General features: G+C 38.7%; 2 protein-coding genes across 2 annotated transcripts; one reads left to right on the top strand and one right to left on the bottom strand.

Moving 5' to 3' along the window:
* Positions 1-1,996: 1,996 nt before the first annotated feature.
* Positions 1,997-3,235, top strand: LOC135711894 (epoxide hydrolase 3-like). The gene is made up of 2 exons (XM_065234871.1): positions 1,997-2,366; positions 2,423-3,235. Exons 1-2 carry the CDS (start codon positions 2,064-2,066, stop codon positions 3,233-3,235), a joined length of 1,116 nt encoding a protein of 371 aa, XP_065090943.1. The 5' UTR covers positions 1,997-2,063.
* Positions 3,236-3,295: 60 nt separating this feature from the next.
* On the bottom strand, positions 3,296-4,952 carry LOC135711893 (uncharacterized). Its single transcript, XM_065234870.1, has 4 exons — positions 4,620-4,952; positions 4,218-4,546; positions 3,785-4,155; positions 3,296-3,698 (listed from the first exon to the last, which is right to left on the bottom strand). Exons 1-4 carry the CDS (start codon positions 4,914-4,916, stop codon positions 3,337-3,339), a joined length of 1,359 nt encoding a protein of 452 aa, XP_065090942.1. The 5' UTR covers positions 4,917-4,952; the 3' UTR covers positions 3,296-3,336.
* Between the last annotated feature and the right edge of the window lie 13,342 nt (positions 4,953-18,294).

The following is an 18,294-nucleotide window of genomic DNA, read 5'->3' as shown; positions in this document are numbered from 1 at the left end:
ATCAGCATCGTTGTATACAAGCTTGCAAACAATTCTATTGTTTGTGTCAATAAGGCCGGAACAAATCTTATGTTTTTCTTTTGTCACCATTTGGCAAGGACACCACCTTATTTAGGTCATCTAGCTTTCCTAAAAGTGTAAAAAGTTTTCCCAAGTGAACCGACACTTTTTTGATCCTAAATTTTCCAAACGAAGTCCAACCTTCTCTGAAGTAGTTCAATACCTTCCTTAGAGAGTCCAAGTATTTCTGTTGAGTGATTAAATTATATTTTATGTTAGTATGAGCATTTCTGAAGTGGTTTAACTAATAGCGAATTTGTTTTTGATTCAGTCCCAACCTGGATCGGGTATCAAGATTGGGTCTGCTTGTTGCCTTTCAAACGTCAGTGTTAACGTTTGTTTTTGTAACCTGGCTCGGGTTGAGGTTCGCACTGACAATAAGCTCGGGTTCGCACGGGTTGGAACTGGTTCCAACCTGGATAATAAACAAATTCGCTATAACTTTTAACGTAATTTCCGCTCTCCAAGACCCCTTCCTTGTTCTTGTGAGATTCAAATCCCTTGAAAGTTAGGCTGAGATTTTAAAGAATGGACCATCGTGTGTTCACATATGATGGTAGATTTATTTTAGCAGGCATAGTTGTTGAGAAAACTGGGTTTATATCCACAAAAGTACGTATTTTTACAGAAATTTTGGTTTCTTCAATCCAAGTTGGATTTTGGCTGCGTCCTTTGAAAAAACAGGCTTGATTTTATATAATAGACAATTGTGAGTTCATACGTAATGGTTGATTTTTTTTGAAGCCAGGCTGGATTTCGGTTCTATCGTTTGAAATTTATGCTTGGATTCTATAGAATGGAACTGAATCCATATGTGAAGGACGAACCTGCTTAATATTCACAAAAGTAGGTATTTTCATAGAAATTTGATTTTTCTGTTTTACCGATCTGAATTTTGGCTCCGATCTTCGAAAAATAGGCTTGTATTTTATAAAATAGAACTTGCTGTATTCATACGCGAGGGTTCGTTGAACTTTATGATACACTCCCGATCATAAGTTTGGGGTCACTTTTTAATAATGTGTAAATATTGCTCATATCTCTACCATTTTACAACCGATTTTCGAACTCTATAAGTTATTTGAAAGGTATTGGTATTGAGTTAGGTCGGCTTAATATATTTTACTATTTTTGTATTCTATAGCTTCACTTGCAGTTACAAAATTTACACTGAATATTCATGGCTGATTTTCTCAGAATTCTCATAATTACAACAAACTCGACAACCAAGACAAAATCCTGATCATGATTCTTGTCGTTGAGGTGTCTGCGTTTAGTGTGCTGGCGAACATCGCAAAACGAAAAAAATAGAAGAACGACTCGGTAGATCTGTCGTCCTCTGTATCTTTTGAATTTCCTCGTTTTCTTTTCACTTTCTTAAATGACTATGGCCCTTATTACGGGTGTCACTTCACGGTGAAAATGATGTGAAGTGAAGTGGACCCTACACGATTACTTTTATTGACAATAATCGTATTGTCAATACATTCTATATTGACGTCAATATATCGAGATTGACAATATTTCTGAATTCACATCATCAATATTATTGTCAATAATTCCCCTTCGCGTCAATATATTGATGCGTGTGGGGTTCGCTTGACCATTTGTCACTCACGGTAGTGATTGCCGTGTAAATCAAATGGGAATCACTTCGCCGTGAGTGATAAGTTGTCGTATTCACCGTGAAGTGACACCCGTAATAAGGCTCTATTTATTTAGTTGAAAGAACCGAAACAAAAGAAATGACTCCGCGTTCAAAATGGCGTAGCAAAATTCTGAAATTGATTATCCGTGTCCCTGAATTGCACTAGATGAATACGAATCAATCAATCATCAGACCTTTTGCATTGTTCGTGGCGATTGGTTGATGCTATCCTGACTTTGTGTGTTCCTCTTTCTGAACGCTTACAGAGTGATCAAATCAAGATAAACATACTGCTTTACGGATCAACTCAGCACTTTAGCTCATCTTTGTTCGCCGTGCACCGAACATCTGACAAATGTTAACTCAACCGGAACAAGCCTACCGGGTGGTTAAGTTTATTAAATATACCTACCGCATCAAAGTTGGCAGCCAGTCAGACCGAACCTCAGCAGCAAGAATGCAGCTACTTCTACGCCTACTGCAAGCCATTGCGATTTACTCAATCAGCGCCTTCTACGGCATAAAATTTTTGCTCAAGACAGTATTCGAGTTTCTGTTCGATCCCCACCTTGATCGTTGGGCGACAAAAGATCGATCAATATCGCTTGCCGTTCTGCATGATCCAGCCTTTGGGAGGCATAAATATGTTGAAGTTAATGTAAGTGCTCGATTCATGTTTCATTTGAATGGTAGTGTTAATCAAGCCAATTCCAGGGTATCCAACTACACTACGTCGAAAATGGAGATCCAGAGAAACCGCTGATGCTGTTTCTGCATGGATTCCCAGAGTTTTGGTTCAGTTGGCGTCATCAGATGAAGGAATTTTCCCGGGATTATCGAGTAGTTGCCCTCGATCTGCGAGGATATGGGGGCTCAGAGGCACCAAATAAACGATCTGCCTACCAGCTGGACCTGTTAGTGGAGGACGTTCGAAGCTTCGTGAAGGCACTGGGCTACGAGAAGGTGATTTTGGTTGGTCACGACTGGGGTGCAATCATTGGCTTCCAGTTTGTACTGAAGCACATGGCTATGATCGACCGATACATTATGATGGGTGCACCTTCGCTGGACGTAACGCGTAGGCTTCTGGCAACCAGTTGGCAACAATTCCGAATGTCCTGGTATGCGTTCTTCTTCATGCTTCCGAGATTACCGGAGTTCTACATTTGGTCGAAGGATTTCCGATACATTGATCAAAATATGGGCGCCTATTTAACGAAACTAGAATTGGAAGCATACAAATACACTTTTTCTAGTGCGCGTGCGTTGACAAGAGCAATCGATTACTATCGAGAGAATTTCAGTTTCCTTCAAAAGGAGGAAAAACTTCCGGTCATCGAACGATACTGTCCAGGACTGTATCTCATGGCTGAACACGATCAATTCATCTCCATGCACAGTGGACAACTGTTGATGAAAAGCATACCACATCTCAGGTGTAGAGTTATTCCTGCTTCTGGACACTACATTCAACAAGAAGATCCTCAACTTGTCAACAAGATGATCCGCGATTTCCTTGATCTATGAACATTCAGAACTTCAACTAATCCTATCAAGAATTTATTAGCAAGAATAAAATCTGTACAAGTGAGATCAACAACAAAAGCCTATCTCTTAAATCACAAATCCTAGCCCTCGCTCATGTGGCGGGCCAGTTGATCTTGTTCTCGAATCGCTTCCCGCGTTTGAAGCGATCTTTGGCGCCACAAACGAGCTGCACGTAGCAGACTTTGTGAGTCATCGCCCGGATCGTCTGCTGCTCCACCCGACTGGTTCTGCATTCCAATCACTCCCAGCTCCAGATCGACGTGCTTTTGTGGTAATCGATCAGGAAAATCCTTCGAATAGGACGAATCCGAACTACTCATGCTGGAGCAGGAAGTAGATTCACCCCAAGCGGTTCGCTGCCGTCGTGTTCGGCGAGCTTTTGTGACAATAGTACCGCAAAGTGGCTCTCCGGATGTTAGCTGACTCTTTAATTTAGTTGCATCTATCGAATGTAAATAAAGTGTAACAAAATAGAAAGGGAATCTTCAGTCTTGAGGTTCTTCATTGCTTGAATCAGGCTTCAATTACCGGCTGAAGCAGGTCGAGCATCGTCCAACAACTCTACAGTGACGGTTCGCTCCTGATGACTTGTAGCCGGTCGATGATGGCGCTCGTTCCAAGCACCGTCACCCGCACCTCCCGCATCCCAACGACCTCGACGCTCGTCGTCGTTACACGATGAGCTCGATCTGTACTCCGAACTGGACAAGTCCGAATTCTCCTCGCGAACTACTTCAGAGAATGGAACTTCGTTCAAACAACGCAGCTGTGGGATGTTTTCCTTCAGCATATGCCGGAAAGAGGGGTTCTCGGATACAAAGTTCTCCCGAAGATCTAAAGCTTCCAGTTTTTCACAGAGTGCTAGGAAAGTGCAACTGCCAAGATCTGTAACTCGGTTGCTGTAATAACAATAATAATGTTGAACGACTTTCCACAAATTTACATTATATGCCTGTCTTACCCTTTCAAGCTGATCTTTTTAATTATGGTCAAATTGGTACAAGGCCCCACTTCCTCAATCGCGTTATAATCGGCCACCAGTTCCTCCAGTGTTTCCAATCCGCTGGTACCATCCAAATTTTTCAAACTACATCGACTCACATTCAGGTAAACAAGTGACGTCATATCGCAACCCAAATCCCTCAAGGTCGTCACGATGCTTCCCTCCAGCGTAAGAGCCCGCAGGTTTGGTATGAAAAATGGAATCCTCTGCAGACTGGTCATGTGGGAAATCACCTTCAGCTTGATTTCGGTCACCCGATGTAACTCGCTAGTTCCGGCTGCTTGACGCTGTTTGGTAAATACGCAAAAAATAAATCGATAAATAACATGACCCGCTGCTTCCGACCAATGCCAAACCTACCAGCAGATCTTCAATCGTTGGCTCCGCAGGAATCACTATCGGATAGTACCGGGTCGGTGCTGGAATGAACGAGCGCTCGAAGGGAACGTGTGGAATCATCGGACGGATACCGTTCCGAGATGTGCGATTATTATTCATTAGATTGCGAATTGCCACAAATTGATTTTCGCGGTCATTTGCGTCGTTTCTGCGGTTGTCACGGTTTTCGACACCCACCAGGGAGTGCTCCTGGGAAACGGGCTCCGACGATGAGCTGGACGATGGCCTATCGTAGACCGGAATTTGTTGCTCGGGCATGGCCACGAGGATTTTGGTTTTTCAGCGGGATAGCACGATCAAAGAAGTACAGAAGTTTAATACAATTATTAACACCAAACTTGACTTTTCCTTCTAGAACCAAAAGACAATTCAACAAACTGCAGTTGTTGTCAAGGTAACGTGATTGGCCTGGGTCATGCTTCGTTACAACTTTTGCGCGCCTCGCACCCAGTGAATGATGAGGGGTGTTTTTTTTTTGTGGGGATGGGACTGTGAAAACGTTACTAGCTCGTGAAGTAACAACAATTCGATAATATGATAATAATTAGATTTTCCATTATCGGAATGATAATAAATTTTATTAAATTTCATATATACCACAGTCATAATCTATGGACGAACCCTACGAGGGCACGGTATTTGTTTCAAGAATCATTCAGTTGAAGTTGAAATTGTGCTTGTGTGTCCTTGAGACCGCTATTGCAGTATCGATGGATATCGAAACAGTATCATCTTGCTACAAACGCAAAAGTGTGAGTGTTATCCTTTGAAAAGCTGGAAAATATTAGCATTTCGTATGTAACGGAAGCTTTGTCAACGTTTAGACACTGTTGATCCAATCACTATTGAGCGGAATGGTTCAGTTATTTGTCTTTGTTTCAAAGAACTGTCTGCTTGTATACAGACTAATAAAATGGATAGCACTATTCACCCATCGCTATAAATTAGTTTCCAGTATTCCGCAAACTCTCGAAACGTTATTCATGCCCTGTTTTTCCATGGAGTAAACGAAATTTCTTCGAATTTGGAAACTTCAACGCTCTTCTACTAAACAGTTGGACATGGTCGAAATGACGGAGATGCTTTAATTTAATGTTGGAACTGTATTCTCATTGAATTTGTATAATTTTCAGTTCATAATCGTTTTATTTGAGAGTTGTATAAATACTTTTCAAAAAAATAAAACGTTTCCGGAAAATTTTATTTTCCTTCTCTGCGTTACGTGTTTCATCTGGTTTCCACGATGAGACAGAATGAGAACGGTACGAGTGTTTTTGTAGTCAGCATTTCGTCTTTGGAGGTCCTGAACCATAAACTGGAAAATACATGTTGATTTGAAAAGAAACCTTCGATTACTACTTAGAACACCCAATTATCTTTCCAGTCGACCGTTATCCAGCTCTAAATACGGCGTGTTCCGACCATCAGTGGCAATCGAATTGTCGGGAATTCTTGCTGAACACTTAGTTTTTTCTATCGAGCTCGGCTGTGCAAATTTCGGCAAAACAAGTTTTACTGAGATCTCAGCAAACATTTCATTTGTTTGCTGAGATTCAGCTAAACATTATCCGAGACTCAGTAATCAAATGTCACTTTTGGTGAGATCTCAGTGAAACTTATGTTTGCCGAAATGTGCACAGCCAAGCTCGGTAGAAAAATCTAAGTGTGTGTAGTTGTACCAACAATCAATAGAGATCTCCAAGCGCAATCTCACGAACACTAAAATCCAACATCCATACATAAAAATAAAGAAGAAGAAGAAACAAAAAGGTATCGCGATATCACAACTACTTAAAAAGGTAGCGCGCGGTCTCACGCACACTTTTGTGCATCTGGAGAACTCTATACGAAACTAACAATTCTCGCCTAACTTTTCAAAAGGTCCTATCTAACATTTCACTCTTTTCGAGAAAAACGAGGTTGAAGATTGACAAAATCTTTTTTGATACTATTTTAAACCAAATCAACTTTTGACATTTTTAAGACCTTTAATAGTAAAATGCGATAGTAAAATTGAAATTGAAATTATAATCTACCCGTTTCATGCATTTTTTTTCTATGAAAATGTGAAAAATGTTACATAGGACATTTTGCTCTTGTCAGGTGTACATTGGACATGTTATATAGGACGTTTTGTTATAATCACAGTAACATAGGTCATTTATGTTTTCAAAATTTTTTGTTTGTTTTTAAGCATTATGAGTGCATAATTCAAGTTATACGAGTTAAACGAACAATATGAGTATAGGACAATGCATCAACTTTTTTAACGGTATATTGCAACACTGCCCAGAGATTGTTTTGGTCGATCGTTGGTGGTCGCGTGAGCTGCTTTTTTTTTTGATAACAGTGTTATTTTAGGGGCTGTTCATTAACTAGGTAGACAGCTTTTTGGTATTCTTGACCCCCTCCCCCCTTCCTCATGCGTAGACAATATATTAAAATTTTAAAATTTGTATGGGCCGTGGATAATTGTCAAGCTCCCCCCCCCCCACGCGGAAATTGTAGAAAAATGCTTGACATGAAAATTCGATGTGCACAATCACATTGTTTTGGTTTGTTTGAACATTTTAGACGTTTTACTCGTATAAACACAAAGGACCGAAGTACAGATCTGCATTGTTTTGGTTTTTCTGATACTTCAGACGTTTGTCTTGATGAACATAGTTAAACGTCTTATGTAACAGTGAAACATCGTTAATGCAAATTTGGACTTCAGACGTTTTGTTCATTTAGAATTTTCTCAATTCAATTGACATTAATCTGAATGTGTGTGTGTGCATAATGTTCTTAGGTACAAATGTTACAATGTGCATTTATAAACTCGATTTGTTTACATTTGTTACTTAGGACCTTTTGAAAAGTTAGGCGAGAATTTTAAATTGGCTCACCACTTTAGTAGCCTATTGGTCCCAAGCAAACGATTAACGTACCCTATTCTAGTTGAAATTCTATTACTACACTATGTTTGTTTTGATTCGCTATGAAAGTTTGACAGATAACATCAGGGGTGTGTGGATTCATGCAGAACATGCAGGGGTGAGTGAAATAGCTTGAGACTGCTTGGGACCGTTGTTCTGGTACTGAGTGAGCCAAAAATAATAATGATTTTCTTCGGGACCCAGTGGTCTTAGAGTTACCTCTATGGTTGTACGTGGTTCGCTTCAAAAATTGTAGCTCATTGATGACCATCGTAACCACGATATCCTAGACTTGCGTGATCATAGTTACGAGCTTCTTCTTTTCACACTCGTGCAGCTTACGGTAAAGCCCAACTGAATTGACATCCTACATATGCTACACGAAACGAAAATCAATTATTTAATTCATGTTTTTCACTTATACATTTTTGCCACAGCATCAGCCTTATACCAACCGGTGGAAACCAACGATTTTAAATTGGCTCACTACTTGACTAGCCTATTGGTCCCAAGTAAATCGATTAACGTACCTCATTCTAGTCGAAATTCTGGTACTACACAATGTTTGTTTTGATCCGCTATGAAAGTTTGACAGATAAAATGATGGGTTCGTGGATTTTTCTATATTTCGAGGGGTGCACCGATTAGCTTGGGACCGAAGAGAGTAACAGAGCTGAGCCAAAAAGTTGAGCACGTTTCTTCGGAACCTTCTAGTCTTAGAGTTACCTCTATGCTTATACATTCCATAAAACAAACCACATAGGTCCTATTAGAATGCATAAAAGGTATGTGTGACCGCTTATGCATTTCATTTGACACATGATCTTTATTAACTTTTTGCAAGGCGACTGCTTATTAGTTGACTTATACATTTTATGAATAATCAGTTATGGAAATTTGCCAAAAGGTATAAGGAGATTTCTATCCGTGTAGGTTTTGGCCTTTGTTGGTTGGTGGGTGAGTTGTTGGGTAGGTGAGAATAGCCAGTTGGATGTCCTTCACCGTCTCCAGCATCTGGCAGTGACAAATTGTCTGTTCGACGAGGCCTTCATAAATACAAGTGTCCTCCATACGTTCTCCTACCTTGCATTCCAACTTAATCAACTCAAAACTTATGTCTCAATTCACCGGATCGGTCACGGTCCCTGACTTCTGTGAAAATCTCCTCTGTTGACACTTGTTAAAAATCTTGACTCTGCCACCTCAATGAACAAATAATCGGCAATTTCTTCTTCAACGTTGCACTCTGTTCCGCAATCTAAAGCCAATGACCGACGGACATCGATTGCCATCCATTGACGGCAATCAAATGTGTACGAAGGCAGCTTCCACACCTGCGTAGGATATCGCACCCATTCATACACACAACGGCTTTACCGAAGGAGAGAGATTTTTATGCTTCAGAAAAATCCCACCGACCTCGGCTGGGATTGAACTAAAATACTTACTCAATTCTATAACTAAGCGCATCATGCCAAGTAAAACAGTCCAGTACTAAATATTAAATATATATAATACGTGGCGAACAGTATACAACAACAACAAACAACTACACTAGCAACCGGTCACTACGATGGCAATAAGGCAAGATTTTAAAAACTTATAAATACTTATGAAACATTTAAAAATATTTAATTTATATTAGAATCAAAGTTTAGAGTGAGATGCCTCTAGGTTAAATGTTTCATAGAACACCCTACAATTCGATTCAACATGGGCCTGTGAAAAAAGTGGGGCAGATTGATTATGGTTTAGAGATTGCGCAAATTGTTTGAAATGTGAAACGAAAATCAATTATTTTATTCATGCATTTCACTTATACATTTTTGCCAAAAAATCAGCCTTATACATCCCATAAGACAAACCACATAGGTCCTATAAGAATGGATAAAAGGTATGTGTGACCGCTTATACATTTCATTTGGCACATGGTTTTCATTAACTTTTTGCAAGGCGTCTGCTTATTAGTTGACTTATACATTTTATGAATAATCAGCAATATGAAGTAATGAAATTGGGTTGTTAGCGGAATGCTTTAATAAAACAGCAAAAAAGGTTATCTTCCATTTAATTCCACTTAATTAATTTTGGTATCCATGACAGATACGTATTTCGACTACAATGTGCAGTCTTCATCAGTGTCATTCCCACTAAAGAACTTATCAAAATCTAACCCCCTTAAGTACTCATCCCCTAGGTATAAAAGTCAAGATCACAGGTATATAAATGAAACTACAATGTGTTGAATCGGAACCTACCTAACTAATTAAAACCAAAGATTTAAGTAAGCTAAAGGAGAAAAATCTATTCAACTCTCTAATAAGGAAAATCCCAAAGGCTTGGTAGCCATCATAATGAAGTAATGAAATTGGGTTGTTAGCGGAATGCTTTAATAAAACAGCAAAAAAGGTTATCTTCCATTTAATTCCACTTAATTAATTTTGGTATCCATGACAGATACGTATTTCGACTACAATGTGCAGTCTTCATCAGTGTCATTCCCACTAAAGAACTTATCAAAATCTAACCCCCTTAAGTACTCATCCCCTAGGTATAAAAGTCAAGATCACAGGTATATAAATGAAACTACACTGTGTTGAATCGGAACCTACCTAACTAATTAAAACCAAAGATTTAAGTAAGCTAAAGGAGAAAAATCTATTCAACTCTCTAATAAGGAAAATCCCAAAGGCTTGGTAGCCATCATAATGAAGTAATGAAATTGGGTTGTTAGCGGAATGCTTTAATAAAACAGCAAAAAAGGTTATCTTCCATTTAATTCCACTTAATTAATTTTGGTATCCATGACAGATACGTATTTCGACTACAATGTGCAGTCTTCATCAGTAATAGACATTTGCCAAAAGGTGTAAGGAGATTTCTATCCGTGTGTGTGGGAATTACTATGACATAATTAAAAAATCCACTCATATCGCCCTAACATTAGTTCTACTGGTCCAAATATTGAAAATAATTAATATGTTGTTGCAATGACAGTTCCCTATTGTTTTTACGATCAGTTTTACAGTGTATCAAGATTGATAGAAATGTGAAAAAAAAATCAAAATGTGCAAGACAACAGCATCAATTTCATCACCACAATAACATGCTTGTGAATCATTTTCATGACAACCCCACATCAAATCTATTCATTGTTTGGACAACTTTAACCAAAGTTAGAGCATTGTAAGTGAAACTCAATAATTTCCCATAGTAATTCACCGAAATCTCCATACAAGCTTTAATCCATTGGCGTGACCTCTAGACCATTTTCAATCTGCACCGTTTTTGCAAAGACTCATATTTTGGGATATAGAATCGAACTAGAGGGTGGCCTGTAGGCCTATACATTTTTTAATGAAGCACCCTACCCTTCAACGAAGGTTATTGTCCATCTACTGCTGCTGAGCGTTGTGAATCTTTTCAATCGAATATCATGATTGGCATTCAGAAATGAATCATCGGCATTAGTGAGATCATTTTAAATTATTCATTATTATTCATATTTAGAAAACAAATTTGTAGTTAAATTGCAGTTTGAATTTATTGTATACACTATATATACACTATACACTCTATATAAATAACACGCCAAACACATGACATATACAAAAAATTTAAACATGAATTTCATATATCCTTTGTATGCTTTTTATCGAGAACTGTACAACTTACTGCAGCCTGAGAACTCTGAAGTGAACAAGAAATCAAAAATATCTCCAAATGGCAAAATGACAAGCGATCAACGAGCAACGATAACGCTTTGTCCGAAATGAAAAGTAATAATGATATAATCTTCTTCTTATTATTTTCATGTAATGGAAAGCAATAATGATATAATCTTCTTCTTATTATTTTCATGAAAACAGCTCTTGCAACACAGCTCGTTCGGGCCGGTTGAAGGAAACGACCAAATTGTTGGCAAGCTGCTTCACGAAGTAAAGTCGAAGATGATTCACGTGTGTTTATGGGAATTTTTTGTTATGTTTTTTTACGATTACGATCAAGCTATGTCCTCAACCATATCAACCATATTGCAACAAAGCAGGCAAGCAATATATCATTATCCTTCAACCATTCCGATCGAGCTGTGTTGCAGAGAGATTTTTTCATGGTAGTCGTAGCAAGCGTTTTTTTTTCTGTATGGTTACTTGCTTCATGTGTTTGGATTCGCTGGAAGTGAACAAACCATTTTTCGTACAAAACCCCTTTAAGATAATGTTTGATAAAAATTATGTATTAACGGAAGATTATTAGAATTAGAGAGAGAATAATTTGAAAAAACTTGTGACGACCACATTACAGAATCTGTTCATGTCTCGACTTATAGATTGGTTCATTTTGAATACAAAAATGTAAGAGAATCTTACCGTCCCGGTTGGGTTTATAAATATTAAACTGGTTCAAAATATCGATTTTGCCTTGCCAAGCTCAATCGATTGCAAATCAGGTCCTGATAAAGTTACCCAAATGATGCGAACTTTTACTGTACTGGCTCTTTAAAGTTTATATGGGAATAATCATGGGAAAAGTGATTTTTTTGTTCTCATCGTTCTAGCCATTTGCTGTACTGATCTACGGAGAAGTTTGTAATCTGAAATTTATGTGAATTTTTCTCAGCTACAACTTTACTCCAGATCACTTTTTGATTGAACGTCAAAGTAATTAGCTATTAATTAATTAGATAGATGTTGTTCTTGTGACATGTTCCATCACCTGCTCAGCACGCAACATTGGTGTATTGTCGCGAAGAATAGCGCCAACAATCCAGGCTACTGTGAGCAGTTCCACGCCAAATCACGATTACTTTTTCAAAGGGACGTATCAGCTTTTGTAAACAATGCATTTGATTGTCGATTTGGCGTAACTGGTAGCTCGCACACGCTTACTAACACCATTAGCAGGTAGGAAAAAAAATCCCCAATCTGATGGTAGTGTTAGCATGTGTGAGCGAGCTGCCAGTTACGCCAAATCGACAATCAAATGCATTGTTTACAAATGCTGATACGTCCCTTTGAAAAAGTTAACGAAACGATTACAATTGCTCGTCAGCAAGTCCTTAGAAACTGGCAACATAAGTGGAATGATGGTGATTTGGAAAGATGGCTACACTCTATTCTCCCACAGGTGTCGAACAAACCATGGTTTAAAGGGTTGGGCATGGACCGTGACTTTGTCCGCGTCATGTCAAAGCTCATGTCCAATCACTTTTTATTAGACTCACATCTCTATCGGATTGGGCAATCTACGCGCCTGTGGTGACGGTTACCACGACATCGAGCATGTTGTTTGGTTTCAGGAGGCGAACCAGCCCAAGGCTGAAAGCCTCCCTAATAAAGATAAATTAATTAATTAATTGTTTGGTCTTGTACTTTATACTGTGTTGTCTGTTGTCAGATCTGAGTTTTGTGAATCCCTTAGGGCCCGAGGAAAACAACCTGTTACACCCGTTAAAGACGATATGACTAGCGGCGATCTCGAATATATTTATGAAGCTGATTTACAATTTTCTAAAACGGACCGATTTGAGAATTTAGGAGTCTTTAGCAGTTTTCTCATCAATTGATAAGAAACCGTAGCAGGATCGTAGAAATCAAGCACGCGTTTGTCCTCAACAGTGACAATTGGGTTGTTGGAGTTTCGAACCCCTTCGGATACGGTTGTGTCTAAAGTTTGCTCTCTGTTTTGTGCGTGCTTTCGCTTTCATAGTTTTCGGCTGCATTTGCCAGATTAGCGCTGCCACTCTGCCTCTCGGACGGTTATACGTGTGTGGTGGATTGGTGGTTTTCTCGCTTTCCGAGAAGTTTTAAGTGGACCCTACACGATTGCTTTTATTGACAATAATCGTATTGCCAATACATTCTATATTGACGTCAATACATCGATATTGACAATATTTCTGTATTCACATCACCAATATTATTGTCAATAATTCCCCTTCACGTCAATATATTGATACGTGTGGGGTTCGCTTTAGAATTGCAAGCATCAGAAGATTTGGCGCTATCTGCGTGGTTTGCTTTTTTCTCCCGGACCAGAAATTTGTGGCATCGCGAGTGAAAATTTTAATTTCAGTTTATTTACGCGGTGATGAAAACGGCGCTGATGTATTGCTAGGGTTTTGCGATGTGCATTGCTTTTGTGCACGCAGTGACTCGAAAAAGAAAAGTGATATTTGGTTCATGTGTGGTTGGAGTCGCTGCAGGAGGAATTGTTTAGAGAAAAATATTCGTGGAAGCATCGGAAATGCGCTTCCGGGTGTAGTGATTTGGTGAGTACGTTCCAGTTGAAGATTGTTGAAAAGTGTATTTGTGGTGATGCAAATTATGGTTTAGATGACGCATGGGTTCAAACATTTTGTGTATGCAAATAAAACATATTACATACACACCCAACAAACAATTTTAGCTGCAGCTCAGCTTGTACAGGCAAAAACTAGCTGCATAAGGCCAATTTTGGTTGTATAAGCTAGTCTGCAGCTAAAATTGTTAGTTGGGCAGGGCATCGTCTGCTGACCATTGCCGCGGGTATATCGTGGGAGTCCCAGGTACCCGGTTCAAGCTTTAGTTGGCAATTTTCAAGTCTCCAAGGTTTTTAATATTTCAAAATTTGTATGAGCTTTTTTATAAATCATAAAACATGAACATGCACATTTTCAGATATTTAAGTTTTTATCTTTTTCTCTTTTTTTTCAAATTTAAAAATAAAATCACCGTTTTTATTTTTGCTAGAAAAACTTTATTTTGCACTGCAACTTTGTCTCAAACGTCATTTCGATAAAAAAAAAATGACATTTTAGTGTTACAATTTATTAAAAACTGCCAAATACGCCATTTTTGAAATATAAACATCATCAAAAATGGCCGAGTTTTAGCACATAAGTGAATGATTGCTACTAACAAACAATTTTGCAAAGTTTCGAGCAAATCGGAGAAGATGGAGTCAAATATTCATTTTAGTCTTACTATTTGACCTGGAACTGCTCACTATATCATAAATGCAAGTTGCCCTGAAAGCAGCCTATTGATCTTATCAGAAAACTATCAATTACTTGAGCTTGAGCTTGAGCTTGATTGACCGCCCACGGTTGCTACTCTGTTATTGTCAGATCAGCTGTAATTACACAGAGAACCAATAGACGATGCATGGGACTAGCAATCATCATCAATGTGTAAAAACTGGTGATCTTAAATTAGGCAATACCAGCGCCGGCCGCGCCCGAACACAGGTCAAAAAAGGAATGGGAAGGATTGTGTTGACATGACACTCGCTTTGATGGAAGCCGAGAACACCTCTGCACTTCCACGAGAAATCACTGGGATGTTGGATAAGAGGGTTGGGTTTGCAGCAGGGTTCGTTTTGGTAAACGATAAGCTGCATTGATGTCCTAACGATCATATAACGTGAAGGAGCTTGGGACTAAACTCACGGTCTTCTGCTCAGTAAGCAAAAACGCTTGCCACAAGGCAGACGAGCACCTTTTTAATCACCGAGTTGCTGTTATTACCATGTAGTCATATTAACAAATAAAACGATTGATGAATCTTGAATGTGGATAGGCCTGAGATTAGACTCATGATGTTCTGCTCAGTAAGCAAAAACGGTTGCTCTAAGGCCACCGAGCCCCTCATATCACATAATACCGTTGCTCAAATTGTTGTATCCATTCAAACCCGGAACCAACGACAACAACGAGTTTCGCAAAATACACGATACACAAGCGATTTTACCATAAATCTCCTTGATATGTAAGGACCTGGGACCGCGTTTTTCTGCTCAGTAAGCAGGCCACTGTAACCGACGTTCTTTCAAATCCAAAAACTAACAACTACGAAAAAGTACTTAGGCCTTCATTAAGTTCCACTTTCACGCGACGTTCAATGACAGGGTCCTATCCAGGATTACATCTGAACAATCCAAATCTGGCCAACGCCCACCCTAAACCTAAACCTGTTCTAATCCACCTGAAATGACTAACGAATGGAAGACTTTGACTACCCAGCCATGCAATAGTCTCATTCCGTGCCTTATGGCAACTTGATGATTCTATTGCGCTCATCTTTTGGCACCACCCAGGGGAGACTTGGTCCTGTACCCAATGCTTAACTTATCTCCATTCCACTCAGCTACTCGCAATTTCTTGTGATATAGTGGGTGGAATATTATTATTTGAGATAATTCAATGCAGACGTCTTTCCAAATTTGGCAGATCGACAGGTAATCGGTGAGTTACCACGATAGTTGCTATTCAACAACTCGACAACGTCCCATCGTCAACGCCTGCTATGAGAATTTCCCATTGCAGACGCCAACGAAATGACGTCATCGAGCTATCGATCAACTACCCTGGTTATCGCCTGGTACCTTATAGCACGATGCTAGGAGGCAAACCGGAAGAATCGATGAGCTACCTCTCCCCCTGAAAATTATCGATTACTGAAATCAATTGATAACTCATTACCATGAAGTGGTCTTCATGAACTAAAATTTTGAAGGAATTGTCAGAACTTGATTTAGAATCGATTGAGTTTGGTGCACCAAAATCGATATTTCAAAACACCCTAGTGTATATATTAACGTCAGTAGTAAATACATATATCTTTAAGGTTGCAGTAAAAATATCCTTTGTTTTAAGCAGCAGGGAAAAAGATATGAAAATTTGCAAATATTATTTTTAGCTTTTATTTAAAAACAATTATTCTAAAACATTCGTGCACATATGCATACCGACGATATCTGCACAATCCCATCAAATGTTGATATTTGCAGTACAAAACGTGTATGTGTCATCATTTCATTATTCAAGGGCCACTTACGCCATCCACATGGACACCTCGCGATGGAACCTACTGAACAGTTGAATGCTCCGATAGCCCGGTCATACATAACTCCATTATCTGCACGCAACCGACAGTGGTGACGGGGTCAGCTCCCATTTGTCAGTCGAAGGAGTCAGGAACGCGCGTATATCCGTGATCATCGGAAGATGACCATTGACCACACTCACACACACGCCATTAGGTCAGGGATAATGTTGGTTATTACTTTTTGTAGAAAATCAATGAGGGGGTGATGGTTTTTTTTCCTTGCCGGTAAAACTGACCACCCTTCGTATTAAAATTAAACACGTGTTGAATGGTGACTTAAAAACTCACCACATGTTCCTAATGTTTCAAATGTATAACAAGCCTTTGTTGTAACAAAAAATCAAGGATTACTGAGACCAGAAGAATTTCATTGATAGTTTCTGTCAAAACTTTTGTAACTTGTCATAAAGGATACGTGAAGATACATTTTCAGTAATTTTAAGATATTTAAATCAAGCGTAACTTTGAATGACTATAAATACAGTCAGATGAAAGGCCGCAGCACTCAACACACCCTCTATTATTTGATTTGAATGTAGTACAATCGCTGTGTTCGCTGTAGTAGGCAAATGCCGCATGGAATTCTAAAACGCCGCGCGGCATACTAGATTCAGTGAATCTATCAGTATATAGCAATACTATTACATGGCCTACCAATCAGATAAAATTGCATTAAAAACTGATTATCAGGAATAACAAAAAATGCATTTGACAATGCGGTCACAGTATCGGTCGGAAAGCTCCAGTGGGGATGGTTTGAGTTAGGGAGGTGCAGAGCGAAGGTCACCCCAGCTAAAGCCGAAGTACATATAGGTATAGAATGTAAACAGATAAGATCAATTATTGTCATCGTTGCTTTTTTTTTTTTTTTTTTTTTTTTTTTTTTTTTTAACTCTTTATTTGTTCCAAATTCAAAATAAATTACATTTCATTTTTAACCTAGGTGCTCCAGTTACTGCAGTAACGTACCAGCCTTAATTGTTATGATATATATCTAAGTGTTTTTACATTGTTCATGTCTTGGCAATTCAGTATTTTAAACAGGTTTTTTAACCTGCATGTCAGTATAACAATTGATATCTTAAAACTAAAAACTAAAACTAAATCTTATCTAAGTATAAAGGGAATTAATCGTTGCAATTGAGGATTGCAACGATTTTTGCCTGAAATTATTCATTATTTTGTTGGACATTTGTGCTAAAGTCTCAACATTCGAAATTCTATGTACTTCGGTTGTACTGTACCAGGGAGGCAACTTCAAAATCATTTTCAGAATTTTGTTCTGAATCCTTTGAAGTGCTTTTTTCCTGGTAGTGCAACAACTAGACCATATTGGCACAGCGTAAAGCATGGCCGGTCTAAAAACTTGTTTAAATATTAGAAGTTTATTCGTCAGGCAAAGTTTGGATTTCCTGTTTATAAGAGGATACAAACATTTTATATATTTGTTACATTTGGCTTGAATGCCCTCAATGTGATCTTTAAAAGTTAATTTTTGGTCAAGTATTAATCCAAGATATTTCACTTGGTTTGACCAGGAAATTGGAACTCCGTTCATAGTGACTATGTGACTACTACTAGGTTTCAAAAACGAAGCTCTAGGCTTATGTGGAAATATTATAAGTTGAGTTTTGGAAGCGTTGGGAGAAATCTTCCATTTTTGTAAATAAGAAGAGAAAATATCTAAACTTTTCTGAAGTCTGCTGCAAATAACACGAAGACTTCTTCCTTTAGCGGAAATGCCTGTGTCATCAGCGAACAAAGATTTGTGGCAACCCTGAGGCAAATCAGGGAGGTCCGAAGTGAAAATGTTATACAATATAGGCCCAAGAATGCTACCCTGAGGAA

This window comes from Ochlerotatus camptorhynchus, unplaced genomic scaffold, assembly GCF_037179485.1.
Source record: "Ochlerotatus camptorhynchus isolate MF236.1 unplaced genomic scaffold, CSIRO-AGI_Acam_v1.1 ptg000443l, whole genome shotgun sequence".
NCBI lineage: Eukaryota > Metazoa > Arthropoda > Insecta > Diptera > Culicidae > Ochlerotatus > Ochlerotatus camptorhynchus.
The sequence above is the reverse complement of the archived record's forward strand: the minus strand, read 5'-3'. Positions and strand labels throughout refer to the sequence as shown.

What these genes read in the sequence shown, in the direction of transcription:
- LOC135711894 (XM_065234871.1), top strand. Translation starts at nt 2,064, where the DNA reads ATGTTAACTCAACCGGAACAAGCCTACCGGGTGGTTAAGTTTATTAAA. An exon ending in ATAAATATGTTGAAGTTAAT is followed by an intron (nt 2,367 to 2,422) that starts GTAAGTGCTCGA and finishes AGCCAATTCCAG; the next exon opens with GGTATCCAACTACACTACGT.
- LOC135711893 (XM_065234870.1), bottom strand. Translation starts at nt 4,916, where the DNA reads ATGCCCGAGCAACAAATTCCGGTCTACGATAGGCCATCGTCCAGCTCA. An exon ending in AAAAAGATCAGCTTGAAAGG is followed by an intron (nt 4,156 to 4,217) that starts GTAAGACAGGCA and finishes TTGTTATTACAG; the next exon opens with CAACCGAGTTACAGATCTTG. An exon ending in TGCTCGACCTGCTTCAGCCG is followed by an intron (nt 3,699 to 3,784) that starts GTAATTGAAGCC and finishes TACATTCGATAG; the next exon opens with ATGCAACTAAATTAAAGAGT.